We start from the raw sequence: 14,063 nt of genomic DNA, 5'->3' as shown, positions 1-14,063 counted from the left end.
AGCTGCTCCTGCTTAGTCATTTAGTGTCACTCGCTTTTCACAGGCAAACATCCTTAAGTCCTGAGACACAGACCCTTATAATCTACAAATTTTTCTTACAGTTTCCTTCATAGCCACTTGGCTGCAGGATACAACTCACCTCTAGAAAATTGCTAAATTCCCGATTTAGTAGTTTTTTTTTTTTTTACATTTACACTAAAACATTTGCCCTATATTACAAAACACGGTTCATTTTTCCTCAATAATCATCAAAATATTTTCATCATCATATTACAGATCATACACCCAAATACCATCTGGAATGTTCAACATTATTCCATATTTTCCACAATTTTCATAGTATATTGTACATAATTTACCTAAATGATTCCAAATTATTGAATGTAATCTCTCTATTATCCATCCATATAATTCTCGATTATTCAGCATGTCCCCTTCGTAGTCCACATTGATTATTAGTATATACTCACCTAAAATTATAGTTGACTTTTGATGTAGTTCCTCTTTTTTAATTAGCATATTGTACATTTTTTCACAAAAATCGTTTCGGATCATTCACCATTTATTCCACATTTTTCAAAAATGTATTCTACATTTTCTAACACAATAATCTCAAAATATTTTGCATTATTCCAAGTTTTTCCACATTTTTCACTGGCCTATTGTACATTACGTATATTTACCTGAATTGTATTATATTGTAGAATATGATATCTCTTTTAGCCCTCACTTGGGCCTGCCCGTTTGGCGCTAGCCGCTGTTCGTTGCCTGATCAGCTTCCCTCCTATTTAAACTCAGTGCTCTCATTCACGCCTGCCCTTGCACTTGAAAGAATTGTTTTATGACTCTGTCCGGTATCCCACTCGTGTATCCAGTATCCGGCATCGACCCAGTCTGCCTCGTCCTGTCCGGTATCTTGCTTCAGTCTCCAGTATCTGATATCGATCCTGTCGGTCTCGTCCTGTTCGGTATCTTGCTCGTGTGTCCAGTATCCGGTATCGATTCCGTCTGTCCTGCCCTGTCTGGTATCTAGCTCCAGTCTCCCGTATCCGGTATCGATCCCGTCCTGTCCGGTATCTTGCTCGTGTATCGATTCCGTCTGTCCTGCCCTGTCCGGTATCTTGCTCGTGTATCCGGTATCAATTCTGTCTGTCCCGCCCTGTCCGGTATCTTGCGGTTGTATCCGGTATCGATCCTGTCTGTCCCGTCCTGTCCGGTATATGGTATCGATCCCGTCTGTCCTGTCCACTTTCGATCTCGCCTGTCTCTGGCTTCCTGTTTTTCCGTGCCTTACTTCTCTGTCTCACTTCTTCCCCCCAGCGATCGCCGAATAACTGGCGTTTGTGTTCACGTGCATGACTGCCCCACTCCCGTAAAATAAAGCTTGTGTGAAAACATTACGTGTCTGGGTCTTCCGTCTGTTCGGGTTCTGACACTTTTTGCATTTAAATACTGTAGATTTACTAGATTACTCAACATGATTCCATAATAGTCCACATTTATTGACATTATTTACCTTAAATCATTCACAAGTATTAGCTATAAATCCCCTTTTTTCAGTAGTATATTGTACACATTTTACCAGATCATTTACTACTACCTTATATTCTACATTTTTTCGACAATTTATTGTCTTATTTTCTAAACAATCATCTTTAATGAGTCAACATTATTTTTTGTTTTACACAAATTATTTTCTGCTGTTTTTCCTGTATATATATATATATATATATATATATATATATATATATATATATATATATATATATATATATATAATCTATAAATATAAAAGGTGTGATTTATTTGTTTAAAATGTTTTGACGTATTTTTGATTACATCAAATATTGAAAAAAATGTATGTGGATTTGCTAAATAAAAAGATACACGCTAATTGTTATATTATCTTTCTTATTTATTCTTCTCTCCACATTATATATATATATATATATATATATATATATATATATATATATATATATATATATATATATATATATATATATATATATATATAGGGTTAGGTAATATATGTGCTTGTAATGAAGTGCTAATTAAAGGACACTGGGTAATATTTGACCAATTATAATTTAAAATTTACTATATGTTACATATTCTGGCCATATTAGCCTAAAATTATTCCAGATTATTGGATATAATTGCCTTTGTTTCATTAGCACATTGTACATTTTTCTCCAGAATCATTTGCCGGTATGTACTATTACATTTTGTCACTGACCTATCGTTCATTTTTCAACATCGTTATTTCAGATAGTCATGTTTTCATATTTTTCGCCAAGATTCTATTTTGTAAAGATATTTTATGTTTTAGTACTGTGTGAAATAGGCATATAGGATTTTGATGTTTCAAATACTGTGTTCCCGAACGAAAATGTATTTTAAGCTCCCGTTTTTGTCACCACGACTTGGTTCGATTTCATGCTCTGTAGCCTTAGCCCGAGGCTATTGTCGCTCGTTTGTTTTGCATATTAAAAAAAAAGCTGTTGTGGCAAATGACTTCCAATCCTTCGGGCGTGTTTACATCCTCTGCGGCGTGGAGATGAAGCCGACTCCTGCTGATAAAAATCTGTCCTACATCATACGCTGCTATTTATTATTGTCTGTTTCCCCAAAATCATTCTATGGATGTGTTTTTTTCAGGCGTTTCAGCTCAACTGACCAGCGCCCGACTGAGAAGAAACACGTCTGTAGGGACCCCCTTTTGGATGGCTCCCGAGGTTAGAGACGATTCTTTCTAATGTCCGACTCGAACGGTGACAAAGGCAAGGAGTGGGAGGTTGAGCTATTTCTGTTCACCCCCTATGTGTCATTACGTATTCCTCTCCATGGGGGCTCCTCTCGGGGTCGTCTCAAGGTTAATAGCTGGGAGACCGCGGCCCGCCTGTTTCTCCCTGGTAGTAAATGAAGTACTGTGATGGGGTGTTGAGAAAAGCACCGAGGGGCCGATTAGAAGAAACTCAGCTGTGTAATGAAGCGTCAATTACAATTATTGTATGGGAAATTTAGTTAAGTGGCTAGTGAATTCGCGGGTTGTATTGCGTTTCCCTTTATTCTGATGAAACGTTGGTGGCCAGAATACATTAGACCCCAGGATACAGCGACCCCGCCTTACGTTTTCACTTTACGGTGGAACAGGGGCCGGGAACCTTTTTAAGCCAAGGAGCCTTAGAGGCAAAAATACATACATATATACATATGTATTTTTTTAATTGGACAAATTCAACAAAACCAATAAACCCGCTCTCCAGACATCAGCACATTTTATGTCACTGTGTGATGTTTGATGATTTGATCAAATCTATGAAATAATAATAATATAATATAATATAATATATAATAATCCTGTTCACCATATCACCATAAGTGAACCACTTAATATTTGTCTCTCGGTTACTCAAAACTGTTAATGCTCATTTTGTCTGTCATTTTTGTCCTAAGGAGATCATTTCTTCCTTATGCCAAGAGGCTCTTTAACTCCACCCGGGGGAGTAAAAGCCCACATTAAACCCCACCCCTATATATATTATTTACCGATTTACAGCCAAAACGGGTCTGTTGTTGTGGCACACTTCGTGAGTTTTGGCGGTGGGCACTTTGAGATTGTCGTTTCCCTCAAGATGACTGACTGATTGTCTATATATAGTGTTGCGCCTTTGCATGTGCAACAATCACCTTCGAACTAAACAATGAAAATAGTAAATAGGCTTTTTTCATTTTACCTCCAAACCCTGTGTAGTTATGAAAAGAGTCATATATTGGTCGCGAGCCGTAGGTTCCCAACCCCTGGTGTAGAATAATGTAATTTCTGTAGGTTTATGCAGGTTTCAGATCAGGAACTGTTGTATATGTTGACTGCAGTTCTTTTAGACTTTTTTTGATTATCGGCTGTACAAATAAATGTGACTTGACAAGCCCCTCTTTAAGACATCTTCCCCACTAGACAACATGAACTAAATAATATTTTTTGTCCCCAAAAACTTTTAAAAAATTTAACTTTGTGGCTTATGAATTGGTGATCTACAATTGGTCTGTGTCATGGCACCATAAAAATGCCAATATGCAAACATTGGCTAAATTACCTCCCACAATACATTTATCTTTATTCAGCTCAGAATCTTGTGTGCTTCGTAAAGACTTAGCAAGTCAGTGATACGTTTCTGTTTTTTCTCTCCTAAATTTGTTAGCTATGGGTCCCAAAGTTCATAGCAATGCTAAAGGAAGAAGCAAAAACATAACATTAATGGAAACCTAGCTTGTAAATATATCAATAAATACAAGTAGTCACACGTACTAAGTGTAGTAGGGATTTTGTGTTTTAGTGGTATCTGTATCTGGTATCGCTATTGAATCAAGAATTAAATTTCAGTATCGCTTATCACAAATTAATATTTTTGCAGTTCTGTTGTTATAGTCATTAATTTTGTTTAGTGTTCGAAATAATATTTTGTTTAAGAAATTGAAATTAAAACTTTTTTTTTTTCACCTAAATCCAAGATTATCAAAATGATCATCAGATTTATCAAAATATGAAAATGGATTGAATAATTTCCGTTGAAAACAATACCGGCCCTGATGACAACTTTTTAAAAATTGCCATTAATATATCCTTTCATTGCAATTTGTGTTATGATTGTCAAAGATTGACATTTAAACTGAATCCAAACAATATACTATTTTATTGGCAATATTAAAAATGTGTTACCATGATCTGACTTTTACATAATTAGGCTTAATTTAATTACACTAATCTCAGCAACATTTTTACTGAGGGAAATACCAAAAATAATGGAAACTAAAGTGCGTCACTGCCTCTAGCTGCCACAAGATAGCAGCAAAGTTCCACTAAAATGCTCCTTCCAGTCAAGGTTCCTAATATTAACAAAATATGTTCACATAGGACACTATTTTTTTATTGATTTGTTAATCTATTCTTAGTAAATCATGAACACTTAACTCCAGGAGTGCCTTTTAATCATTAATACCTGGAAATAACATATTATAACATAGCAATAAAAATAATTGTTGTTATCTAAACAATGCATATCAATAGTCTTTCTCACTAAACAGTAAAAAAAAAGTAAAATTCAATTTTGATTTCTATACGGAAGACCGTTTGAAATATTCTCACGGTCTGGCCACTTTGTAGAATGCTGGATGGCGCATTATGAAAACGAATTAAGCCAGAACAACTCTTCTACAATGATTGACAATCAAGATAAAAAAGGCAAGACAATGAGGTACTGTGAGCAAAAATAGTGTGATGATGAGATAAAACATAATGCCTTTTCCAATGTATCAAACGGTGCTCTCATTACCGTGATCCGGGTTTGAATTTCGTTGCATCTAATGTTGAGCGTATGTGATTGGCAAGTGTCCGTTAATCAACCATTGCCCAATCACTAGAATTTACCACCCAAAACATCACAAGTTGAGGTTAATACCAATGAAACAGATATTATGCGTGAACACGAATAAATATAAATTAAGCAAGTACAACTGTTTTACAGCTTTTGTCTTTTTCTTGTGCGACTTCTTTTTCTTCCTGTGCGGCCCGGTACCAATCCACCCACGGCGGATTACTGGTCCGCGACCCGTGGTTGTCAAGAACCAGAACAGGATCAGGACCCAATCGCGTTATTTTATGGGAAATGGGGAGTTATGCACCTTAGGATGCCGGTCTGGCGTAGAAAGACAGGAAGCCAGAGACCGACGAGATCGATTCCAATTGCCTGAGTTGATATCGGACAGATGGGGTCAATACCGGACAGGACGGGACAGATAGGATAGATAACGAATCAGGATATCGAAAATAAACAGGAGAAACTAGACGGGACAAAAACTGGAGAAAATAACAAACAGTACAAAAACAGACAGAAACAAAACTGGAACCTGAAATTAAACAGGACAAAAATAAACGGAAACAATAACGGACTGGAAATACCAACAGGAAAACAGGACCATGACAGTGGTTGCAGATCAGTAAACTAAAATACCCGAATTTCGATTCGAAGTTTTAGCTGAGAATAAGCAAAACAAAATTTTCTACCCATTTCTAATAAGAAATGAAAGTTCGGCGTTAAACACGAATAAATATGGTAAATGAAATAAATGTATTGACACAAATTAGATATCATTTTATTTAACATTACCTCATGTGCGGTCCCTTCCCAAGGTTTCTTCATTTCCTTCATGCTACAGACTATTATTCCACCATCCCCTGATCTAGGTTTTAGATCAGGGGATGGTGGAATAATAGTCTAGGTTTTAGATCAGGGGATGGTGGAATAATAGTCTGTAGTTTGCAATAATCTGTGGTCTGTGCAGCCCTTTGAGACTCCTTGTGATTAAGGGCTATACAAATAATCCTGAATTGAGTTGACTTGATTCCCTTTGAGTTTTTCCTTGCCCTCATGTAGGTTTTAGATCAGGGGATGGTGTAATAGTAGTCCATGGTTTGCAATTAACTTTGGTTTGTGCAGCCCTTTGAGACTCGTTGTGATTAAGGCGTCAAGAATAAACATAAATTGAGTTGACATGACCCCTGTTGTCGTGTTTTGCACGTTTTGTACCTTTTTCCACTTGTGTGTTCCCCAGGTAATAGCCTGCGAACAGCAGTACGACTATTCTTACGACGCCCGCTGTGATGTGTGGTCTCTGGGCATCACCGCTATTGAGCTGGCCGATGGAGACCCCCCTCTGGCTGACATGCACCCTGTCAAAGCCCTCTTCAAGATCCCAAGGTGAGACCATTAGTAGGAGCCCTTAACTTGCGTCAAATAAATGGAAAAAAAAAAAGGATTTACATGGGACTTGGCACAATGAGGACTCAGTGAGGACAAATAAATGACATAAACGTCTCCCCTGTGTTGTGGAAAGAGTTCAACTGTAGATGTTTTTTTCTACATTCATACAATCAGTCAATCTTCCTCGTAGACGTGGAGGAGCAGACATACGATTGCAATTTGCATGGGTGATGAGCTCCATTCACACGGAGGAGAGGATGGATGGAATGCAGAATTTCAGCTGCATTCTATTTAAACAGAGGAGAGTGTTCTAAACTGTAGAGGAACCTACTACAGATAAATATTACAGTCTACCCCCTTCACAAAGTACCGGGTAGTCAATAGGGCTTAAAATTCCCTTACAGCTACACTATAGTGGCCTTTAGGTGTCAGTAGTGTCTTCTGTCAACTCTGATTCCATTGTCACATTAACATCTTTATTCGCTCTTCATCTCAAACAGGTCTATAATTTACTACACTTTACAAAACTCTACATTTGCCTTAAAGAAGCAGTTAAACTCATGTCTAAAAGTCGTATTGCACTTTTAAAAAACAAAACACTTTAACTCACTGCTACAAAGTTTTTTGACTCTCCAAAATGCCACAAGATGATTTCAAAGCACAGTTTTAAAAAAAAATGAAGACCTGGAACTCACTTTGACAATGTTCCATAACCCCCCAAAGCCAAACGAGGGCATCAGATCCTAATGTTTGTTGAATTTAAGCACATCAACTCACTTCAACATGTTTACATGGCCCACAAAAATAGTCAAGTCAAGTCATGTATATTTGTATAGCCCTTAATCTCAAGTAGTCTCAAAGGGCTCCACAGAGCACAGACTATTGCCAACTATAGACTATTATTACACCATCCCCTGATCTAAAACCTGCATAAAGGCAAGGAACACTCAAAAACCTCAACATGAGGAACATGAAGAAACCTTGAAAAGGGACCGCACATGAGGTGATCCCCCTTCCAGGAAGACTGAACTTCAATGGATGTTGCAATAACAAATAATACACAGATATTGTCAACATGGATATGTGGCCATCACAAAATGGCGTCCAGGCATAGTTTCTGACTAAATAAATCCTCAACAATTCATTTTGACATAGTTCCCTGGCTTCAGAAACCCACTGGAGGGTGTCAAAGCAGTTTTTTTAAACGAAGCTCTGCCACTCACTTCCACAAAGTCTCTTGGCCCCCAAAAGCCAAATGGGAGGGCATCAAAGCCCCATGTTTCAACTTCAACTTTATTGTCAAATATGCTATATGCACAATATACAGCACGATACAAATAAGCTAGAGCTGTGAGAACAAATGTCTTTTTTTTCTTGTCAAAAAATATAAATATAGATTGGTTTCGAATAAAAATTTGTGCAATGTATAGCCATAATCTAAATAGTTTTGATGATTATTTGTCAGAATTGTGAGGGGTGGGAAGGGTAGGATAGGGAGAGAGTTCCGAATCCTAACAGCCAGATGGAAGAAGCTGTCCTTTAGCCTGCTGGCTCTGAGAGACTGCAGTCTTTTCTTTGACGGCAATAGGTTGAAATCGGCTGTGAGGTGGGCTGGTGGAGTCACCTGCAATCATAGTTGCTTGCGGGTGAGGATGGAGTTGTAAATTTCCAGGGGGGGGGCGTGAGGGGGATACCAATGACTTTTTCTGCTGTTCTCACGAGAGATTTGTCAAATTGAAGCTCCTCAACTAACTTTGACATGTTAATGTGGTCCACAAAATAACATCCAGGAACAATGTTTATCTGAATAAATTCCCAGAAACTCACTTCATACCTCTACTTACAAATTTAATTCGTTCCAGGAGTAGATTTGTAACCTAAACAATTTTAAGTAGAGGCGCCTTTTGAATGTAAATTCGCTAATCTGTTCCAAGAAATGCAAAAGTATGTTTTTTTTGATAAATCATAAAAAAGCATCAGAATATGAAGCAAATACATTTTAGAATTACAATACCCCACAAAAACTTAAAACGGAAGGCCCTTAATGTAAACAATTAAAGAATAAAGGAAAAATATTAAAAATATTCTCTTACTTTTTAACTGGCCTCTTAGTTTACTGGTCCTCAGCAGTGTTTTTTGCGTCCTGTTTCTTGAAGAACTGATCCAACGACGTCTGCTTTTGACAATCCCTTGGAAATGCGCGAGGCAGACGTCATCATAATGAGCAATAGCCCGACCGGTCAAAACTTTTTTGGGGTGATGAAGTCAATTATTTCCTGCCCTGTTGCAATGTCCAGAAAAACTCTTTTCCGTTTATTTTCTCCTTGCTGCTCACTTTTCCAAATGTCGTTCTTGGGGTCCATCGTGAATGTCTCGTGTAGCTAGCATATACAGTAGTAGAGTACAGTACAGTACAGTTTACAGAGCGGGAATAGGTACCGGAAGTGGACACAAAGAATAAGCGGTAGACACAAGAGGATGCCGGCGCTCACACATACGAATCGGGTTGCCAGGTACAGTACTGCAGAACCTGGTGCGTTTATTCGTAACCTGAAAAAAATTGGTACCCCGAGGTAAGTTTTTTTACGCTCAGTTTGCTCTTAACCTTAAAAATTTCTACGTAGAGACGTTCGTAAGTAGAGGTATGACTGTAGTTCCTTGGCCTCAGAATTTCGATTGTCTAAATGAAGCCCCTTTAGTCATTTACATATAGTTCTAAGGCATGCAAAAGCCACAAATGGCGTCAAAGTCCCATGATTGTCTCAATAAACCTCTTCAACTCATTTCCACAAAGTTTCCTGGCCTTAAACACCTACAAGAAGATGCCACAGCCCTAGGATCAACTAGATGAAGGTCTTGAACTCACTTTGACATAGTCGATTGGCCCTAAAACACCACAAAATGGATTTAAAGTGCTATATTGGTCTGAACAAAGGTCTACAACTCATTTATTCATGTATTTAAGTTGAAAGTTAGCAATTTTTTCCCGAAAGTTGACATTGTGCTCCCGGTGACCCCCACACGACTGCAGTCTGTATCTACTTCTCACCTCGTACCTGCCGGAATCAAAATAGATAGTTTGCCCTTTCGCAGGGAAACGGCGACGACACGGGGAAGGCCGGCGTATAAATCACAGCTAACGTGCCGAAGCGTGAAATGATTCCGTTAACATGTCATTTATCTCGCATATATTTTGCCGCCGCTGCGTCACGGCGGACCAAATCGCAGAGAAATCTGCCGTAAATGATGAATCCCGTACGAACGGCTCTCTAAATAGGGAAATGCGTTCCACCTTTGGGTTTGAAGTGGCGCTGCGCGTGATTTATGACCTGCTCGCATGAATTACACGTCAGAGATTTCGAAATCTGTGAAAAAGAACGTAATCATTTCCTATTCGTAACAAGGTAATAACAAGTGTCTTATCGGAAGTCGTGTCCTTGACTAGCTAACAGCTAGCGTTGCTATTATTGTTGTAAGTGATGGTTTGTGCGTGATAATGTGTCATTTTCACCTAGTGTGACTTTTGTCATGTCTGGAAAATCCTTTCCACTCAAAAATACACAAAAGTCAGGTTCTCGCTATATATTTATTGACAGCAGTAGGATTTGTGGTACTTTTTGCCCTGGCTCTCTTGTGAAACTACTTTATTTTGTGGACTATAAGTCACCCTTTTTTATATCTTGCTGGTCCTGTGATAGACTCAGGTGCATTTCATATATAATGCAATGAGAGCTCCCATTGGTGTGGAGTGTATTGATGGCAGTGAACAAGTTTAAATGGGATTTGTGCACTTAAATAGTACAAATAAAGGAAGATTAATCATGATTTTAGGAATAATTCTTTACTTACCTGTGGTTTCTCAGCCTTACTTTACAGTGCCCTTTACAATGATGTTAGTACATAGAGTTAAGTCTTGAAGATGACTGTCTGCTATTGGTCAACATCAGATAAAATGCTAGTCTGCTATTGGTTTGCATCACAGGATCATGTAAATGGCGATATGCTATTGGTTGAATTACCTCCCACTATGCCTTTCTCCTCATTCAGTTCAGAATCTTTTAGGCTTTGCAAATACTTACTGAGTCAGTGATATAATACTCTATTTTTACAATTTTTTATTTATTAGGTTTCCCAAGACTTGCAGCGATGACAAAAGAAACAAAAAATGATAACCATAGAAACTAAGCTATTATTAAAAACAAGGAATCAAAGCATGGCATACAATCCTCACAAGTGGAAGTTTAAAATCCCTTTCATTTTTAAATCCAACGTCGGTTTCCCCCTCCCCTCTAAGTATCACATGTGTAAATCGCAGATATCATTGTGGCTTTGCAAAATACATGATTCAAAACTGCTTTTTCTTTTAATGGTACTGGAGAAACTAGAAAATTGTTTTTGAGAGTCCTTAAAAAGAGCTTGAATTTGGCCATGAAAAAGGTGCACAAACTCTATATATACACTATTGTTATTCTAATATAATAATTCAGAGGAATTAGAGTTAATTAGCTAGATAGCTATTGTTGGTGATAGGAATGACTGGAGAGGTGTTGTGAAAGGATAGTGGGATGTTTGGACGTGTTCTAAGGGATGGGCAGGGCACCCGCATGATGCGGCAGGGGTAAACCAGTGAAAGCTGTCAGTTCCGGCTGTTGAACAGAAGAGTGTGTTGTGTCACCCTGACCCCAGTGACACGGCCGCTTTCTGGTGTCCCGTTTCATCTGGAGGGACGAAATCATGACCAACCTGGGTGCCGAGATGCTTAACTTGTTTGAGTGTTTGGGTATTTGAGTTGGCATTAGTCAAATTTTGGGGTGTTTTTGCAAGATTTTCCTTTTCTTTGTTTTTGTGTATGTGTTTTTCTTGCTGTCGGTCAACCCTGTCGTGGGATATGACCAGGACAGACAGACAGAGAGCTAATTACCATAGGTTTCTTTTGCTGTGTGGCAGAAAGCTAATTACCATAGGTTTCTTTTTCCGCTATACAGCAATTTCACTCTGTGATCCCCCCTCTGAACGGATTCATGTCGTATCCCGGGTATCTACTGTACATGCAAATGGAAAGGGTTTTTAAACAAATCAGACATTTTAGTTTTCATGAAAAATGCAGTTAATTGACAATTACAGGAAATGGTTTTGGTTTCTCTGGTCTTTTTGTCTTAAAAAATGAATATATTCCACTATGTCTGATTTAAATTGCACAATAATTTCATTTACTATATCGGAAAAGTGGATTTTTTTCGAGATTTGTGTCACGGCTTGTAATTAGGGCTTAGATGGTGGGTCCTCAAGTGAGACCAGTTGAGAACCACCGCTTTAAAGTACTCTTTAATGGTATTATCGACAGGATTATCTTAGTCCACAGCATCCATTTGCTCCTGTCTTGTTTCAAACTATCGTTACCACAGGACCTCATGATTACAGCATCCAATAACATTGATACAGTGGCAAAGTGGGAATTTGTGCCCAGCTGGAAGCGACTTTAACCCCGACGGGGCTATAAACATATCGCCAGCAACACCAACCGGGGTCACCTTCGCGCACGGTCTCTTTACGCTTCTGAAATACGAGAAAGTTCCCAGGCCTGGACGGCGGGCGTAAATGTCCGCTCGTCGCGAATGCTAAATTACCGTACTCAGAAGGACATCTTTCCCTCCGTTTCCCGTCTTTGTCGCCCGTGTTTGATTAATCGAGCGCACGGCGGCGTAATTGACAGATGTGAGCTCATAACATCCGCGAAAGAGGGTAATGGAGCGTGTCAAAGGCTAAAGTGGTAAAATGGTCAACTGTGAAATTAATTACAAATACAAATACAGCCTGGTATAATTAATGTCTTGCGTCAATTTTTTGGTGCGCTGCCTCGCATTCCATGCAGAATCAAACCAGGGTTTATGTGTGTATAATGCTTGTAAAAGTTGGAAGTAAAGATGGACAAGGTTTTAGCTAGCACTTCTATTATTATCATTATTATTATAAGCCTCACTATTACGGTAGTTCTAATGAAAGCAGCAATGTCAACAATAAAACATAAAAGGAGGAGATCATTTCTTCCTCATGCCATAAGGCTCTTTAACTCCACCCGGGGGAGTAAAAGCCCACATTAAACCACACCCCCACATTGCATATTACCCTACAGTGTATATTTTATGCAGCACTATTTAAATACTCTATATCTACACTTTACATTGGGTATTGGGTATTTATGTATTATATTCCTTTTACTTTATTATTGTTTTGTGGGGATGAATAAAGTATCTATCTATCTATCTATCACATATGTTGGTATGGAGAAGGATGGAGGTTACCAGGCTGTACTTGCCCAAGACACACCACTGGAAATGGTACCCCTACAACCCTAACGGTTAAGGGATCCAACCAACTAACCTTTACCTTATCATTACCCAAGCCCAAGTGTCTACAGTCCATCTGCAAATCTTAGTAAAACTGTGGCTCCCATTGGTCATCCATTGTATACCGACAGTAGCTCAAGGGGTAGAACGCTTGTCTTGGGACCAAGAGAGGTTCGATTCCCGGCTCCTAGTCAAGTCAAGTCATGTTTATTTGATTAACCCTTAATCACAAGAAGTCTCAAAGGGCTATACAGACTACAGACTATTAATACACCATTCCCTGATCTAAAACCTACATGAGGGCAGGGAAAAACTCAGAAACCTTAGCGTGAGGAAAATGAAGAAACCTCGAGAAGGGGACGAGTAAGACACTGACTGAACCCCTCATACGCCCCTTTCGGGGGTTTGAGTGTTTGTGTGTGTGTGAGTGTGTGTGCAAGTGTGTGTGTGTGTGTGTGTGTGTGTGTGTGTGTGTATAGGTAAGTGTGAGGCACATTCTGAAGCACTTTTTAAAACAGTTGGTTATTTGCAATAAATCCCTTCACTTACTCTTGCAAATATCACAGTAAATTCTGCTGCAGTGCAGCTTGCTACTAGCAGTACCGATGCTAAATTCTCGATATGAGGGCTTCTGTTTTGTTTACAAAATGCACTGAAATTGCTCTACCCTAAACTTTGGCGATTGCAATAAATGAGTTAATCTTGGACATCTGTAGCCGTCCATGGCAGTGAACGAGGTAAAATATCCTGACCGTAACATGTCATATTTTTGCATGTCCTTTGTGATTACAATAATAAAAATTAAAACGCGAATGTAATAACCGTATTTTCCAGACTATAAGTAGCCGTTTTTTCATAGTTTGGTCGGAAGTGCGACTTATTCTCCGAATGTGACTTATCTGTAAAATTATATCACATTTTTACTGGGTGTATAACTTCACGTGTTATTTTT

General features: G+C 38.6%; 1 protein-coding gene and 1 long non-coding RNA gene across 5 annotated transcripts in view; one reads left to right on the top strand and one right to left on the bottom strand.

Annotated features, from left to right (window-relative positions):
- The window catches only part of myo3b (myosin IIIB), a 171,700-nt gene that overhangs the window by 25,695 nt on the left and 131,942 nt on the right, over window positions 1–14,063 (top strand). For all 4 annotated transcript variants that reach the window (XM_088352866.1, XM_088352869.1, XM_088352868.1 and 1 more), the window contains 2 exons: window positions 2,662–2,738; window positions 6,616–6,761. In XM_088352866.1, the coding sequence (XP_088208992.1) occupies window positions 2,662–2,738; window positions 6,616–6,761 (223 nt within the window). The remainder of the gene's footprint in view (window positions 1–2,661; window positions 2,739–6,615; window positions 6,762–14,063) is intronic.
- Window positions 1–14,063, bottom strand: part of LOC148352761 (uncharacterized) — a 40,531-nt gene that overhangs the window by 15,450 nt on the left and 11,018 nt on the right. The gene's annotated exons all lie outside the window — the stretch shown is intronic.

Source organism: Urocampus carinirostris, chromosome 14 (assembly GCF_059441175.1).
Source record: "Urocampus carinirostris isolate Australia breed hairy pipefish chromosome 14, RoL_Ucar_1.0, whole genome shotgun sequence".
Classification (NCBI taxonomy): domain Eukaryota; kingdom Metazoa; phylum Chordata; class Actinopteri; order Syngnathiformes; family Syngnathidae; genus Urocampus; species Urocampus carinirostris.
The sequence above is the reverse complement of the archived record's forward strand: the minus strand, read 5'-3'. Positions and strand labels throughout refer to the sequence as shown.